The 16,506-nt window shown below is 40.3% G+C and overlaps 3 protein-coding genes across 3 annotated transcripts; all 3 read left to right on the top strand.

Annotated features, from left to right (window-relative positions):
• Nucleotides 1–3,300: 3,300 nt before the first annotated feature.
• LOC116382630 (uncharacterized) lies at nucleotides 3,301–5,638 on the top strand. Its single transcript, XM_031845840.1, has 6 exons — nucleotides 3,301–3,366; nucleotides 3,552–3,674; nucleotides 4,319–4,459; nucleotides 4,615–4,750; nucleotides 4,852–4,995; nucleotides 5,568–5,638. The coding sequence occupies exons 1-6, from the start codon at nucleotides 3,301–3,303 to the stop codon at nucleotides 5,636–5,638; spliced, it is 681 nt and encodes a 226-aa protein (XP_031701700.1).
• A 1,249-nt stretch (nucleotides 5,639–6,887) lies between these two features.
• Nucleotides 6,888–12,718, top strand: csrp1a (cysteine and glycine-rich protein 1a). Its single transcript, XM_031844519.1, has 6 exons — nucleotides 6,888–7,021; nucleotides 9,272–9,381; nucleotides 9,938–10,106; nucleotides 10,190–10,322; nucleotides 10,415–10,511; nucleotides 11,825–12,718. Exons 2-6 carry the CDS (start codon nucleotides 9,273–9,275, stop codon nucleotides 11,899–11,901), a joined length of 585 nt encoding a protein of 194 aa, XP_031700379.1. The 5' UTR covers nucleotides 6,888–7,021; nucleotide 9,272; the 3' UTR covers nucleotides 11,902–12,718.
• A 683-nt stretch (nucleotides 12,719–13,401) lies between these two features.
• phlda3 (pleckstrin homology-like domain, family A, member 3) lies at nucleotides 13,402–16,150 on the top strand. The gene is made up of 2 exons (XM_031844527.1): nucleotides 13,402–14,061; nucleotides 15,163–16,150. Exon 1 carries the CDS (start codon nucleotides 13,626–13,628, stop codon nucleotides 14,049–14,051), a length of 426 nt encoding a protein of 141 aa, XP_031700387.1. The 5' UTR covers nucleotides 13,402–13,625; the 3' UTR covers nucleotides 14,052–14,061; nucleotides 15,163–16,150.
• Nucleotides 16,151–16,506: the final 356 nt, after the last annotated feature.

Here is a 16,506-nt window from a genome sequence, read left to right as displayed (position 1 = left end):
CGGTCTTCCTGAAAAGACAGTTAGACAATGTTAGCTCATTCAGGATGCTGCTGCCAAGGTTCTAACGAGAACCAAGAGAACGGAGCACATTACTGCTGTTATTACATCTTTTACACTAAGTTACTTAAGGAATCAATCTTGTTGCTGCTAGTTCATTAATCACTCAATATTCTTGAGCAGAAATACATCTCTGATCTCCGAGAAGATTATAAACCCAGTAGGGTCAACTGGTAAAAGCGTGAGTCAGAACAAATGCTATATGCTTAACACAGATGGAACCAACTTTTTCTCAAATGCACCCAAATCTTAGCCACTTTCAAATCGAAATTAAAAACTCTGCTGTTCTCTAAGGCACTGTCATTTTCTTTTTTGCATTTGGGGCAACTTACAACGTAATACTGGACAGTAACTGCACTGCAACTGAATTTCTGATCTATTCAATTTGTATGTTATTTCATTTTGTGTATTTTATTTTATCTAATTTTTAAAAAACAATTTTATTTTACCTAAATTGATTTTATTCTGTTTTTTATTGTTTATTGATTTTAAGTGCAATTCTAGTGCTTTACTCCGACTACGTAAAGCACTTTGAATTGACTCTGATTGAAATGTGCTATAAATAAAGCTGCCATTCCTCATTATAACAGTATGCATTTACTAATATTCATCTAAATTGTGGACTGTGGTAAAACACCAAAATTGCACATTTACTATGTCTGTTATTTGTATAAAATAATGTAATTTGCTAATTCATATTGTAATTTAGATTTCAACCATTTGACCATGTGACCCGTAATGCCAGCAGAGTCTGTTGACTGTCCCCTTTAAAAGGTTGCCCTTTAAAAAACGCAGCTGCCGTAAACTAAGCTACACTCTTTACAGTTTGCAATACCTGTACAGACAAATTAAACCAGCTTAGACTACTAGCAGTTGGAACTCCCACACAGCCCCAATGACCGCATTGACAGCAAACACAAGAAACAGAGAAGACACTGTCACAGACCTTCACAGGTAAGCACAGCTGCAACCTCATTTGTCCTGTTAAACCTGTTAAAAAACGATATTGTACAAGGTCCTAATCCATGCATGTTTCAACTCGATGGATATACACTTAAGACTAGATTTTACAACTTTTATGAATTGAAAGAATTCATTTTTAAAAGTTTTGAATTATAAGGGAAACAATATGTTTGATGTATAATCAACGCAGTGTAAATTCATCCATTGAAAAACTTAAAAAGTCAAATCGAGTCAAGTTTATTTATATAACATAATATCACAAATTTGCCTCAGGGTGCTCTACAATCTGCACAGCATATGACACCCTTGCTTCGAATACGGAAAAACAAACCCATGTAACCTCGGGAAGAGCAGCCTCTCCCAGGATGGACAGACATGCAGCAGATGTTGTGCACATAATAGACCAACATATTCAAATTACAATGTAGACAATCCCTATGACTAAATGAAATACTCAAAAGCAATTTACTGTAGATAGAAAAGCAAATGTTCAAGCTAATGGTCAGAAGTAGGTTGGAGTTTGAGGAGCAGTAAACATGACTCTCTCTTCCCTCCTGCCTGAGGGTCACTTGTAAGAAAAGCTGCATACCTCCGAATCAGCAGCCGTGATATTTGACATGTTTCAAGTGAAGGCTTGCTTAAACACAAAAGGCTGTAATTTACATCCTCTAGTCGTGAGCTCACTGTTACACTGACCTGATGCACAGTGGATCCGTCAACAGCATTTGGCATTTACCTTATACCTTACTATCAATCCTTTTCTCTCAGATTGTTGGAACCGAGTGCCCATTATGATCGGGTCAGTACCTAGAAATGGAAGAAACAGAAGAAGTTACATCCAGTAGCACAGGTACAAGTTTCTACAATGTAATCTTTTTTTCAAGGATTTATATATGGTCATTATAGTCCCTTAAAGCTTCATTTGTGGACACCGTACATTCCAAATAGTTAATATTATATTTTCATACTCTGCTCTTTTTGCTGCTGTCTCAGAATGGATAACAGTGTCAGATCCAAAAGAAGCTGGTTGGCTATTTTCACAAGACCTTCTTCACAGCAACAGAGATTCAAACAGCCTATTTCTTAGTGTGGACGTCAGACAAGACAAGGAGGAGCAAGACCGAACTTTAGTCACATTCTACAAGACAGACGACGTCCGGTGGAAACTTCAAGGTAGTAACTGGCAAATTAATCAGGACTACTTTCACTAGAAAAACAAACAAACTCCTTATTGCTCAATTAAGAGATAAAAAGTAAAAAATGTTTCCACACAGGCGACGTTGCAACAGGAAGTGGGGTCGACCGTCACATGATGTCGACAGTGATGTTGAAACTTATGAGTGGATTCCATATAAACTTAGGTTAGACACTACAACATACTCATACAACAACAATGCTGATTCTGACGACATTCAGAAGTTACATGCCTACAGATCACTAAATACAAGTAATAAAAACTTTTGTTTCCAGGATAATTTAAATACTGGCTTGAGCTTCAGCTCATCAACTTTGTCGTGTTCAGAGATGAGAAGGAAGCAAGATGGTTCACTCCTTAGCTACTTTCATCATCAGCTCCGGGAAAAAACAACAAGGTGTTTTAATCTTTTTTTTCCACTTGCCCAATTGGGCCAACAAGTTGCTAGATTTACTAGCCCGACGTGACATTTGACTTGCCCCGGGCAAACAGGCAAGCCTTATTGAGCTCTGAGATGCATCCAGTCATTCCATTATTTCATTTTATCTGGAAAATCTGGATAATCTAAAGAACAAGAAAACTAATCTCTATTGTTCTATCAAAAAACAATGAAAAAAAATCTAAATATTGATAAAGTAATCAAATAATTGACAGAACAGATGATTAACAGACCATTTATGTGAAATGTATAATAATCACTGACTGTTTATCAAATTTCAGGAAAGGTGAGCTACAGGTCTAAAAAAAAGTCTGAGGATCAAAATATCAAAGTATCAAAATCGACTGATTGTACTCTACACAAACGGGATTTTTCCTCATTCTCTGATTACATTTATTTTGAGTCATTAAACTTGTGTTCTAAATATTCTCTTCATCCTCAATCTTTCACTGTTGCAGGAAGTGCGGCCATCACCAAAGTCTTTGAAGGTGAGCCTGATCACCTCATCCCCTCAGTTTCAGATGAACTGCTTGAAAACAACATGTTTACAGTCGCGGGCCGGATGATTGGCCATTCCTTCTTGCATCGCGGCCCGAGTGTCTCAGGACTCAGCCCAGCCATTATTCACATTCTCTTTGGAGGTTCGATGGAGACTGCTCCTGTGACTATACGAGACTGCCCTGACTTCGACGTCCGAGACACTGTGACAATGGTGAGCATTGAGTTTAACTAACGTCAACACATAACATAAAATATATATATTATATGTTCTCCCTAAACACCCTCTCTATTTGTCACTTAACGCATTAAACTCAGCCTCATAAAACTACAATCAACGTTATTCATTCTATGAATGCTGCATGAATAAAACATGATTTTCATTATGTTTTATTCCAGCTTGATGGAGACGATGAATTAAAAGAATTTGACGCCATGCATCAGCTCTGCCTGTCCTATGGACTGCCAGCACCAAATGCCACCAACAGGAAATTGCTGTCTGAACAGCTTCTCTTGCATGCTGTAATGTCATGTGTTTTATTTACTCTACTTCAGTTTCTCAACTCATTTTCTCCACGCTACTGCTGAACACACTAAAGAGATTAAACTGAAGACAGTATGATTTCCCTATGTCCTTAAAAAGTATTCCAAAGTGTGTTTCCCACATCCTTATCTTTTTACATGTTTATTTACAGAAACATCTCTCTCAAACTATTTCGACAATGGCTCAGAAAGACACTTTCTTTGCTGCCTGCCATTCCAGCAATTAGTTGTAAATGCTGTGTTGTTACCAAGATGCAGAGTTGACATCTACTAGAATCGGTGTACTTGTCAACTCAAGCAAAATCTGAGATGAATCTTTTGCCAAAACCATCAGATGTCCCTCTGCATCGGCAACAAAGTCCAACAATAAATCTTAATAATTCAACTTCCTATAATCTGAGCCCAGAGGCCTGAGTGGCTTTTTGTTTTTAAACTGTTAGAGGGAACATCACTCGGTTTTGTCTCAGATTTTTTAAAAGCCATTTTTTGGCATCGTAAAATAAGGTCCATTTTACGTCAGATGTTTAGTAAGTGCTTACCAAAATCTACAACTGCGGTGAGGTCAGAAAATACTCACCGATGAATGAGTTCGTGTACAATGTGCCATGTCTCCCATCTTGAAGGTTATCGAGCGAACGAGGCATCAAATCAATCAGTTCCAAAAAGGCTTAAAAGAGACGGGACTGTGGCCGCTTCTCAGTCGCAGAAGAGATGTAATCCCCATCCTGTTTCCCAGGGAATCCGAAGCACAAGTCACACCTCAGGTAGAGCAGCACAGACACATCTAAGTAGTCCAATTTATTGTTCTCATTTTCCTTCACAAAAATGAATTCCCTCGGGACTTTGAACTGCACCTAATTCAAATACTAAAAGGATTAAAGACTATTTTAGATACAGCCGGAGTTCCATGTGATTTCAGCTGATCTTGGATTGCATCATATGGCCATCGTGTATAACTGTCATCTTTGAGAGCTACAAAATTGAAGATGACGACGCGTCCGATGTCATGGATGTACGCAGAGTATCTGGCTACTTGAAAACATTTATTGAAAAGGGTATGTACGACTACTGTTACAGGGACATCTTTTGAGCTACTGTTGCATGAAGCTGTCTTAGCAGAGTCTGTGTCGACTGATCGGCTGCTTCTTCAACACAGCGTCTCCAGCTGAGCTAAAGAGCCTCATAAAGTTCTGGATAGGATGGGAGGTGCCAGCCACAGAGATGAAGGTGGAAATAGTTGAGGCCACACTTCCCACAGCTTTAACATGTTTTGAGAAGCTGAGGCTGCCGATTATACAGAGTACAAAACATTTCATCAGGATTTGTGTGCATGCATGTCAACATGTTACAGCGGTTTTGGTTGTGTCTGAAGTGGAATAATGTTTACTTTAAATGTATATACATTAAATGTGTGGAACTTGCCAAAGCGGGTGTGTTTTAATGTATATAATAAACCCATCTTTGATTCTTCTCCTGAGTGTTTTTGTTTCTATAACATGTTTAACATTTCTTAATTCAACTTTTGATTTTCACTTCTCATTGTTGAATTTGCAATGATTTCCTGCAAGTGTCTCCCTTATTTACAACACAAAACATGCAGGCTGTCATTATCCTCCCGCATGTCATTGATATCTATTTATATACATAAAGTTTCCACCTAACACATTTGTAAGGACAAATTCGGATTGGGCTGGAATGAGTATTTAATTGCTAAGTCCATTGGCAGCCTTTTGATAATCAATTACTTGTTTAAAAGAGTACTCCATTGATTTAGCATTGTGTTCTTATATCATTGTCGATTACGTAAAAAAAAATTATCAAAATCTAAGAAGAAATCGTCTTTTTTATTCCATGCGTTTTCTTGCTTTTCAGGGCATGGCACCTACCCACAATGCAACTTGATCGCTGATAGTTCAGTCAGAGATTTGAGCACGTTATTCTAGTAGCTGCTAATGTAGCCTCCATTCGCTAACCTTAAGTACAGATGAGGAGCAGGTTACAGAGGTTTGGTATGCTCACTTATCTCTAACGCCACACACCCAGATTCTTTTCATTTTCAGTTGAGGCAGTGATATTCAAGATATGTAAACAGACTTTGATACATAAAATCGGTGGAGTTCCCATTTGGGTCTTTATTATTTTATTGATATAAATATATATAGAGTAACTGTTTGTATGTAGACCTTCTAGCTTCCTTTTTCACTGGTGTTCAGTACCCACAATGACCACATGGTGGTAGCAGAGCTCAATCATAGTAGAGCTGAATGCTCATCATTCGCTCTGCTTCGTCTGTCAACATTATCAAGCAGCTCCTTAATCCATTTCAATTATTGCTTTCTCATCCATTGAGCACACCAGATTGACCTTTACCAGCTGGTCCCTAAAGGTCGTGGCGATAAAGTACAAAGGCTGGAAGTACTTTGAGATTGCGTCCTGTTTAATGTGTAAGAGGGAAAACATTTTACTATTTGACTCCTCAAACTGATTATCTGTTAAAGGGTTAACCTCTGGAGAGACAGATTTAAAAAAAAAAAAGATTGTGTGATGAATTTACTGGCTCGTAAGATAAAACACTGATGCAGTCAGCTGGAAGTGTCAACAATCACTTCCACCTAATCTTACTCCTGTTTAAAAATCCAGGAAGGAAGTATCCTCCCTATTTGTCTGTCAACAGTCCTATGCTCTATTCTCAGGTTTGGATATCACACAATGCAGGTACTGTATGTTATCCCTCACCATGAAACTTCAGGACTGGCATGAGAATTTAAGACAAAGATAGAAAACTTCAACACTATAAAACTTCCTCATCAATGTGGATTGAGGCTTTTTGAAAGATTTCATGTAAAGCCCAGCCTGCACCCAAAGACATTATTTCATACATGAACCTACTTCTAGCATCCTGCAATTTAACACCAGCAAGTAAAATAATGAACGAGGCCTGCAGGCTTCTGCACCACTCTAGCTTCTACTTTTATATTTCTGTGCTTATAACTATATATTTTTGCTACTTTATATGTTTTCTGCATATAGTTTATCTTTCTTATTCACTGTGTTTCTGGCTCTAATTCTTAGTAGGTATGAGATATTTCCACGGTGCACGTCATCACACAGCTTTTCAATCCAAGTTCCCTCCCCATTCTCTCTCTCTCTCTCTCTCTCTCTCTCTCTCTCTCTCTCTCTCTGTCAGAAACTCCCCTGTTGCTCGACACGCCATAACTTTGCGGACTGAAGCAGCAACAACAGAAGCTCCTCCAACCAGCAACACTGTTTCACCCGGATAAAGTCAACCTTGTCCATCACTGACTGACAGCACCTACTGACTGCAGGTGAGTAATGTTAATATATTACAGCCTGCTTAGGCTTCCTGCTTGCCTCTTACTGTATCTCATTTCCTACTCTTTGTGCCGATGCATGATGGGAAAACGAATCTGTATTTTCTGTGTAAGTAAGGCCAGAGGAGACGCCTTTGTTTGAATAGCTATCATGCATTAGAGTTTGCAAAGTGGTATCAAAGCGTGCAGTTAAAGAGTAACACAATGTGGAACACTCATGAACAAGAAAACTCAATACATTAAGCAAAGATCTTAAATGCTCTCTGGTGACGGCAACAAAGTGCAGAGGGTGATACAGAATAGTAGGCAACTCCTACTGAGTTCAAACACCTAAATCTCGCAGATGTCACATGCAGTCACATTTACTTGATGAACAAACTTCCTGATTTGCTCTCACTTCTTACCTCCCATTCACTCTACTCTATTTGAACATTCCTGCACAACAGTCTGTGTCCACACATGTCTAAACCTGCAGAGCCACAATTATCAACATGTACCAGGATTCATCTTCAAGAAAACTGCGCATACCATTTAGCAAATCTTAATAAAGTGACTAACCTGCTTTTTTCTCACGCTTTGTTAACGTACTTTGTCCTTTAGCTGGGAGTTGGAGTAATCTTTACATCATGACACTCTTGTCTCATGTCTCAGCTTCTACATTCTTTTTCTGCTCCTCATTGATTGTCCTGCCTGTAAAACGACATGAAAGAGTTAGAGTTATTTGAGACTTCTGACCACTTCTAGTCATGTTTTCCAAGTTGGGCTGCTGGAAAAATCTAAACGGATATTTTTCTAAAAAAGCCTGGAACAAAAAAAAAGACAAGCTCTCGTCCTGGTTCCAGGACTGTAGAATATACAAACTACAAAAAACAATCCTAAAAATGCCATTAATAATTTACAATCAAGGCCTTTCGCGTTCCTCTGTTTCACATCCTACTTCCTCTGATTCAGCACTGTTTCTCTGAAACTTAACTCCATTTTTTTATTGGCTTATAATGTATTTATTAATATATATGAATTCATTAGATTCTAGTAGAACTATGGTATGTGAAAAGACGGAAGTTATTTCATATGTGACAATACTGATAAAGTGATTATTTATTATTGTATTGTATACGTGATATATGTATATGTAACATTGACATATATGTATGTTGAATGCACATCACCAGTACGTCACCATTGTGGTGTCAGCAGTAAAGAAGTTGTGTTTAATTTTGGGGTTGGTGTTGTACTTTCTGTTTAAGAATAGGGAGCGAGGTAATTTGGTACACACAGGAAGTGTGTCCATGGGTGATGGGAAGTGACACTTCCATATTGTGCTCTGAAAGGCTCAGCTCCATCCTCTGGCCACTAGAAAAATAGAGTATAGTAGAGTAGCATCTGCTTCTTCTAAATATTTCCTGCCTAATAGAACAAACCTACAGCTCAGATGTAGAAGTCTGCAGAAGGGATGCAGACTGAGACAGACAGGCAGGGAGAGGATGGTGGGAGTCAGGGAGGTGGGAGGGTTTGCATGGTAATGTAATGTGGATCAGGAATGTGGATACACGAGACTGGAATGGGAGGGTCGTGCTGGGAAACATGCTGGGTAGAAACCGACAGGATGCCAGGGTCTTTCACATTCCACCAACTTTAAGACTCCTCAGGAAAGTCACATTTCACATTACTTCCACATGGATGTCTTCAGTTTTCAAGAGAGAGCAAATATCATCTCTAGCTAAAAAGAAAGAAAAAAAAAAGGTGTTGTTGTATTTTTTGCTTCACTGCTGGCTTGCTGGTCCTTTACAGAAGCCACAGAGAACTGGCAGGAGTGAAATTACAGTCTCTGGGCATTACAAAGCCAAAATTACAGGCCACCAAATCTGAAAGTCAGGTTTCTTAGAATATTAACTCTTGTAGATGTGTTTGCTTGATGGTTGTGTAAAGGAATTAGTTCATTGATCCATTTGTTTTTGTATTTAAAGCCTACTTACACATGTAAATTACAGGCTTCAGGTCATGAAAAGAACATTTTGACTGCATGCCTTGAAAGAATACCTATAAACTATTTAAGAAACGGTCACGGCATTTTACTATTTTCTTACCATCTAATTCACTGTTAGCTATTCCTCTCTGAAACGCAGTTAATCGCAGTCTCTTTGTTAAGGTTCTGTATCTTTATTGACAGATTCTGGACAATTATAAAGCTATTATCACAGTGTGTTTTTGTGTCTGTGTTCATGCTGCATGCAATTACTAAAGGATGCCATTAGGAGGAGGAAACAAGTGTGGCCGCTGTCAGAAGACAGTCTACTTTGCAGAAGAGGTACTCTGCGATGGGCGGAGCTTCCACAAGTCCTGCTTCCTGTGCAGTGAGTAAACTCTTTGCTTCTTCCCGTCATTGTCAACGTGGAAACCGCTGAACTTCTGACACTTGTCACTTGTCATTACAGTCACAAGTAATACTAAGCAAATGTGAGCTGTTGATCATCTACCCTCAAAGAAAAATGTAAATGCATAAGTGGCATGGCATAATAAAACAAAATGCTGCTATAGGTACCATGCATGGGTGCTAAAAAAGGGGGCAAAAAATTCAAGCTAATGTAAATACTTATAAGCATAAATGTGTAACTTGTATTCTTCTATGGCAGATTTCCTCCTGTCATAGAAACACTAACAAAGTGTTTCTCTGACTCAACTTGAAAAATATATAGGTTTCTGGAGTTGTGAGGGTTATTTGTGTTACTGCGTTGTAATCGAACATTCCTGTGATGGAATTTAGATTAGAATATGTTTCTTCTGTTCCATAAAAGGAAACTGTTAGGAGCCTATCTAAATAGATGAATGCGCTCAAAAACATGAGCACAAATATACAAAAGAATAATATGCAAGTATAGTGTGTTGGTGTGCATGCTACCGTTTTCGCAGTGGTGTGTAGGAAGAACTTGGACAGCACAACTGTAGCTGTTCATATGGATGAAGTCTACTGCAAGGCGTGCTACGGCAAGAAGTACGGGCCAAAAGGTTACGGTTATGGCCAGGGAGCAGGGACACTCAGCATGGACAAGGGAGAGTCTCTGGGTATTAGACATGAAGAGTGAGTAACACACAAACACATACACACACTCCTCGATCTCTCTTAAAGGCCCTTTATCCACGGTTTATCTCTGTCCCTATCAGACCTGCTCCTCATCGTCCCACCAGCAGCAACCCAAACCCATCCAGCCTGGCTCAGAAGTTTGGAGGGTCAGACAAGTGCCCTCGTTGTGGCAAGGCCGTCTACGCTGCTGAGAAAGTGATTGGAGCTGGGAGTGTAAGGAAAAACACAGATATAAACACGCATGTTCATGCTTGCAAAAAAATACACCCCTTTCTAAAATGGACCTTCTATTTATGCATTTATAGGCATGGCATAAGATTGGATGTTTCACTTGTGCCACATGTAATAAGAGCCTTGAGTCAACCACACAAGCTGATCGGGATGGAGAAATCTACTGCACAGGTAAAAGTTCACTTACTAAACAGAAACCCTGTGTTTGGTACTGCACATGCAATTTTGAATGCACATTTAAGCTGTTCATACTATCACATTCAACACAAGACCTAGGTTTGCCCTGTGGTTCCATACACATCTGCTGAACTGCTAAAACATATAAACACACCAGACCACATATGGTCTCTTACATACATTTACAAGCGCGTTCAAGTTCACGCTGACATTTCATTCATGGTCAACTGGTCTAGAAGTTGCAGCCAACAAGATAGTAATTGTATAGTAATCTCATGTCCGACCTGTTTTTGGTCCAGAGCAGTGAAGCCAGGCGGCATGACTCGCATTGATCCATTCAGGCGGCATTTGTCTGAAAGAGACTATGATTTGTGATATACCATTCAATACAACCACAAACTATACAGTGTGACTATTAGAAGAACAAGATTGCTTCTTAAAGTAGGGGGGACGATTGGATGCAACAATCAAATGTCCAGTCTTAAATAAAATAAATTGAACTGCAGCGGGTCTCGCAATACACAAAGATATCCGAAAGTGCACAACAAGAAAATTGGCAGGAATAGGAAAAATAGCTCAAAAGCTTGTTTCATTAATGTTTTTGTTGACTTAAAGGAACAGGCTCAGAACTCAAACCAGACTCCGGTGATTATTGAAGTGCACTTCTCTGCCTCACATAGCATTTTTGCAGGGTGCTAATATATTTCAAGTTCTAGTATCCCATGTGTTGTTTTAAACTTGGGTTTATCTTTCTAGATTGTATGCCAGGCCCAGTTAGTGTTATTCAAAGCATTACACATAAATTAAGTTCATCAAACATCTTCAACAAAACCTTTTCATGGAAGAGATTTTGACTTGTCAAAGCAGGAAAAACATTAAGAATGGCTGCATTTCATTTAGGAGAGTCAGTTCCAGGGCTCTGATCATGTGCATGTTCCCTCACTGGTATGGCCTACTGGGACACTTCATGGTCCATCTTTACATCTTTACTTTCTTGCTTTGACGATTTGTGAAAAGGGTCTATTACCTCCATTTCCATAGAGGCAGTGACGTTAAGCCCCATTCTAAATGTGTGACCACGGCACTGGACACGTAATGTTGCATTACTCACTAAGACTTTAGCAGGGAAAAAAACAAGAAAACAGAGGGAGGAGGCAGGAAAACCACAGGTGGAATTACAAACAGCTAGCGACTCAAATGCTTAAGACACGCCGTTAAACTGCTGTTAACTGAAGGATATAGCCATACAGTGTTTTTTTTTGCCATGGAGTGTTTTTTTAATCACCTTTGTTTTCTCCTTCTAACAGCTTGTTATGGCAAAAACTTTGGTCCCAAGGGATTTGGGTATGGATTGGGAGCTGGGGCGCTGGTGAATACTCAGTAGAGAGCAGACCACTGAGATCTCCGTTGACATTTCTGCAGCAAGCTGCGCTGACTGTCTTCTTACTGCAGAGGGCAGCCTGCTGCCTGTCGTCATACACCTGACTACATCGATGTGGAGATAGGTCTGGGTCTTGTTAAATAGCACCTGACAATAGCACCTGACGGCTTGATAAAGGGCTACATTATAAGATTCAACAGTGAGACATGCAACACCATCTCTGCCTCATATAGGACAAAGATGATTACTTGTGCTGTTACAGTAAATCCTGATACATAACCAACACTTCATACTGAAACATTATACTGTTTAACGCTGCATTGATGATTTGCACCTTCCCTGTTGTTTTCCTCCTTGAATGAAATCTCAGTATGTTATTAACAATACTCTATGTAAAAAATAAATGCTGCTTTTTTTGTATTTTATGCTTTCCAAACAGAATGATAATAAATAAAGTTCAAAGATGTTAGTGCCTGTTTCTTCTTAATTGAGGCAGAAAATACATAAGAACATATGACGGAAGGTGTGGGTGTGTGTGTGTGTGTGTGTGTGTGTGTGTGTGTGGGTGTGTCGATAAATATCCCACACTCATTGTATCCATTCCTCTCATAAAATGGCAGTGACGCATCACAGTGCTGGTATAAATCCAGTATCTTTTAAAGTTCAGGGAGTTTCACTCCACCCATAAATCTATTACATGCCATGCAGCCACCAAGGATGTGAAGAATGCCAAAACGTTTTTTAGGTGCCATGATTAAACTACCTCCTATGAAAACAGTGCAACTTCAGATGAATCAGCAAGGAAGGCTTTGAAGTTTGTTAACCAGTTTCTCCACTTAATTTAATTTCATCATTTTTCAGTTGGCTTTCATTGGTTTCAAACATGCCTTCCTATTTCAGGAGGTGCGGTCCTTTATGTACAGTATAATGTATATAAATATAAAACAATTTATCAGAACTGGGAATGCTCAGGTGCAAATACACTAAACTGTAAATAGTTTTCAGAAAAATAATGATTAATTGACTGATTAGTCATCGGTTTATATCTCCCGAATGAAGACATTCATTTCTAACACTGTGTTTCTCTCTCACACTCACATATTGCAACATGACTTCTCTATCCACCCTGCCACCCACTCGCATTCCAGCTCTCAAAAGAGACACAGGATGTCACTTAACTTGATTCTAATAACCTTTTTTTAAAAAGTTGACTTAAAACTACTTTTACTTGCTATAAACAGGTGCATGTCCTAAGTGGGAGGTGGCAAAAACCATAACTGTATTTCACACAAATACAATAACATACAGTGCTGTAAAATCACACTGTCTACGTGCGCTCACTGACACACACAAAGACACACACACGCACACGCGCGCGCGCGCGCGCGCGCGCGCAGGGAATTTCATAAACAGCCCGGATCTCCTCCTGCCGTCACCAGGAGGAGGCGGGGTGGGTCCACAAAGGAGCCGGGCATGTTCAAACATATCCAGGCAGACCAGCCTACCAACCTCTACAGACTGTTTTCATTGTGCATGGATTGCAATTATAAACGCCGACTATATGAGCTTTGTTCTATTGGCTGTTATTATTAATGACATAGCTCAACCCGATATGCTTTCTTGAGTTGACACTTGGCGCCGCACAGTAACACATGAGATGTGTGTTTAATGGATACATCTTGGGATCACTGCTGAAGACTTTCTAAATTCCCGGCTTTTGTGTGGCCATGTCTTTCCCGGCCAAAGTGATGAGAGACGGGCTGCTGGAGAAGCGCAGCAGCGGGCTCCTCCAGCTGTGGAAGAAGAAGCGCTGCGTGCTTACCGAGGAAGGGCTGCGCCTGCATAACTGCAAAGGCGGCGGCGGAGGTGATGCTCCGAGCTCAGCTTGGAGCTCCAAAGCCAAGGAGCTCCGTTTTGAGCGCATTGACACCGTGGATTGCGTGGAGTACAAGCGAGGGCTGGTGTATTTCACCGTGGTCATGGCTACGGGTAAGGAGATTGACTTTCGGTGTCCGCAGGACGGCACTGCGTGGAACGCGGAGATTGCTTTGGCACTGGTGCGCTATAAGAACCTGCAGGCTGTGCAAACGGGACGGAACAGGCACCTGTCCGCAGCACACCTGGGCAGCACTGGGGAGGATGAGGAGCTCTGACCTGGTGAAGGTAAGTCTTCCTCGGATGGAGGTGAATTATACTGGCTGTCATAAACATTTGGAAAATAGGATTGACAAGGTTATTCTATGTATTAACTTATTTAGACTTACAAATTTATTTTGGGTGTGGGGGACAGTGTGGCACCACACCCTCCCATAGCTGGAGTGTCTCAGGTTCACAGTACCAACTTTGTGTCCGAGATTGACATGAAACCCAAGTCAAAGTATCACTCAGACACATCAAGGGTAAATGTATACGTTTTATAAATTGAAAACTGCCAGATGTTCTGAACCATTTTCCACGGAGAAAAAAAAAAAAAAAAAAAAAAAAAAGTCTTCAATCAGTTCAGCCACTGACTTCACTGATCATCTCCCCTCCTGTGGTCAAAGTTGAGACAAGGTGCGTTGATTGGATGGAATGAAAACACAGAGACTCTTGAGGTGGCACACAGCTGAGAGGCACTCAAGCTAAAGGTCATTTACAAGTAGTACCGGTGTTTGTGTGTAGATCAATGTAGATGTTCCACTCTAGTGTGAAGGCCGTGTCAGCTTTCATTACTAGTCATCGGCCTTAACTGCACCACAGTCGTCTTAGGACACAAACACTCTTTCACTTGAGGACATAATTAAGATGCAATGTGAGCCTCCAAAATAACATCTGCCTGCCTCTCCCTCACTAGGCAGCCAAGTATTTTTAAACACACACACACACCAACCTTCTCTTATGTATTTAGCTGACATAGACAATTGGACATTTGGGGCTAGGAGAGCTCGGCGCCACAGACATCTTTTTCAGCTTTTCCACATTTAGAACACAATCAGTGGTGCCATCTCACGACAACATGACACGTTATTTACTGAAACTGGTCACTGACGTCTCAAATGGAACTGAGTGTGCAAGTCTGAACTATGAGCTCATGGTCCAGGAATCCACAGCGATGCTTCCTTAAGAGAGCTGCAGTAGTCAAGTGCCCAAATTAACTCAGTAGCTGTGGTAACAGTGTAACAAGTCACTACAAATGCACTTTGTAGAACACTATCAGCCACCCCAGTGTCTAATGTATGAAGTAAGAATTGAATATTACAAATGTGCTCTTCTCTTTTTCTCCAGGCTTTCTACTTTTTGGGAGTGAACCAATCAGAGTGGGGAAGGGTGGAGGACGTCGGGGCCATCGGCTTGATTCTGTCGCACAGAGCATGATGGGATGTACAGAACGGCCATCAGTATGGATTAAAAGGCCGTGAACAAGTGTCACAGACACTCTTCCTGTCTTCCTTCATGAGCTTACTCACACTGTTACACAAAGCCTAGGAATCTGATGCGTAAGCAGCATGGAAAAAAGTATTTTTCTGAGGTCATTTTGGAGGCCGCTGTGTAAGGAAATAAACATAGCGTTTATTTATTATTGCGTTTATGAAAGAGACAATGGAGGCTGGACACTGTTTAACCCTTGTGCCTGGAGGTTCGAAAAATATCTTCCATTTTTCTCCAACGTTTTCTAACATTGCTGAAACAGGAGTCACTTTATTTCTTAATTCTTGCTTTCGATGGAAACGCATCACTGTTTGACTGGCTTAAAAATAAATTGTGAAAGACTAAACGGATCTGCGTGCTTTTGCTAAAGTTGAACATGAAGAAGAAATATTTTTCTCATATTCATTGCACATTTTATTCTATATATTTGGTGAAACCTTGTACAGTATTAAAATCTTAAAACAATGAAATACATTCTTGTCAGTAATCCTGGAGTGTTTTTATTTTAGAACAATACTTCCTTTCTCTGGAACATATAATGGCTCTTGGAGCAAAATGGTCAGCTGCAATATATTTTAGGTTCTGCCCATTAATTGCTAAGCTCATTATGTTTCCAGTTGTGGTGTAACCTTGCTGTTATAGCCTCTGGAAAATACACATCCTCAGATACACACACAAACACACACACAGAGTCAGGACAGCTTTTGTTCTGAGCAGTGTGGAGGACTAATGAGACACGCAGTGAGCCTGAGGCATGTGCACACAAACATCCACCCACACATACTCATCTACAGAGGCCTTACGTGCACACCCAGCATGAAATTCAGCAAGGTCTCAGGATCAGCAGACTCGTTAGCGGAGGGCTATATACAGTATATTGTTCATTCAAGCATGTGTTATGTGTGTGTATGTGTCAAGAACATAGCAGTGTGTGTGTGGCTGTGGAGCTCGGTACAGGTCAGGAATAAAGGGTTGATTGTGTAGCAACTTCTCCCGTTACTGTGGAAAACCCCAAAGCTAGCCACACCGCATGAGTCAGCAAGGGACCAGGAGCACCACAAGGAGTGGATACACCCAGCGTTGGTGTAAACACTGTTTGGTCTAAACAAACAAAGACATTAACAAAATGTTCTAGAGACACTTTGATAAGTTATATTGATGCAAAACTAAGGCATTTCCACCGGAAATCTGTGGAGAAGC

This window comes from Anarrhichthys ocellatus, unplaced genomic scaffold (assembly GCF_004355925.1).
Source record: "Anarrhichthys ocellatus isolate YVR2014 unplaced genomic scaffold, GSC_Weel_1.0 scaffold5, whole genome shotgun sequence".
NCBI lineage: Eukaryota > Metazoa > Chordata > Actinopteri > Perciformes > Anarhichadidae > Anarrhichthys > Anarrhichthys ocellatus.
The sequence above is the reverse complement of the archived record's forward strand: the minus strand, read 5'-3'. Positions and strand labels throughout refer to the sequence as shown.

Bases quoted from the DNA above. Each gene is read 5' to 3' on its own strand.
- csrp1a (XM_031844519.1), top strand. From the start codon at position 9,273: ATGCCATTAGGAGGAGGAAACAAGTGTGGCCGCTGTCAGAAGACAGTC. The intron at 9,382-9,937 runs GTGAGTAAACTC...CCGTTTTCGCAG, and splicing joins CAAGTCCTGCTTCCTGTGCA to TGGTGTGTAGGAAGAACTTG. The intron at 10,323-10,414 runs GTAAGGAAAAAC...ATGCATTTATAG, and splicing joins AAGTGATTGGAGCTGGGAGT to GCATGGCATAAGATTGGATG.
- phlda3 (XM_031844527.1), top strand. From the start codon at position 13,626: ATGTCTTTCCCGGCCAAAGTGATGAGAGACGGGCTGCTGGAGAAGCGC.
- LOC116382630 (XM_031845840.1), top strand. From the start codon at position 3,301: ATGGAGACTGCTCCTGTGACTATACGAGACTGCCCTGACTTCGACGTC. The intron at 3,367-3,551 runs GTGAGCATTGAG...GTTTTATTCCAG, and splicing joins TCCGAGACACTGTGACAATG to CTTGATGGAGACGATGAATT. The intron at 4,996-5,567 runs GTACAAAACATT...CTTGCTTTTCAG, and splicing joins GAGGCTGCCGATTATACAGA to GGCATGGCACCTACCCACAA.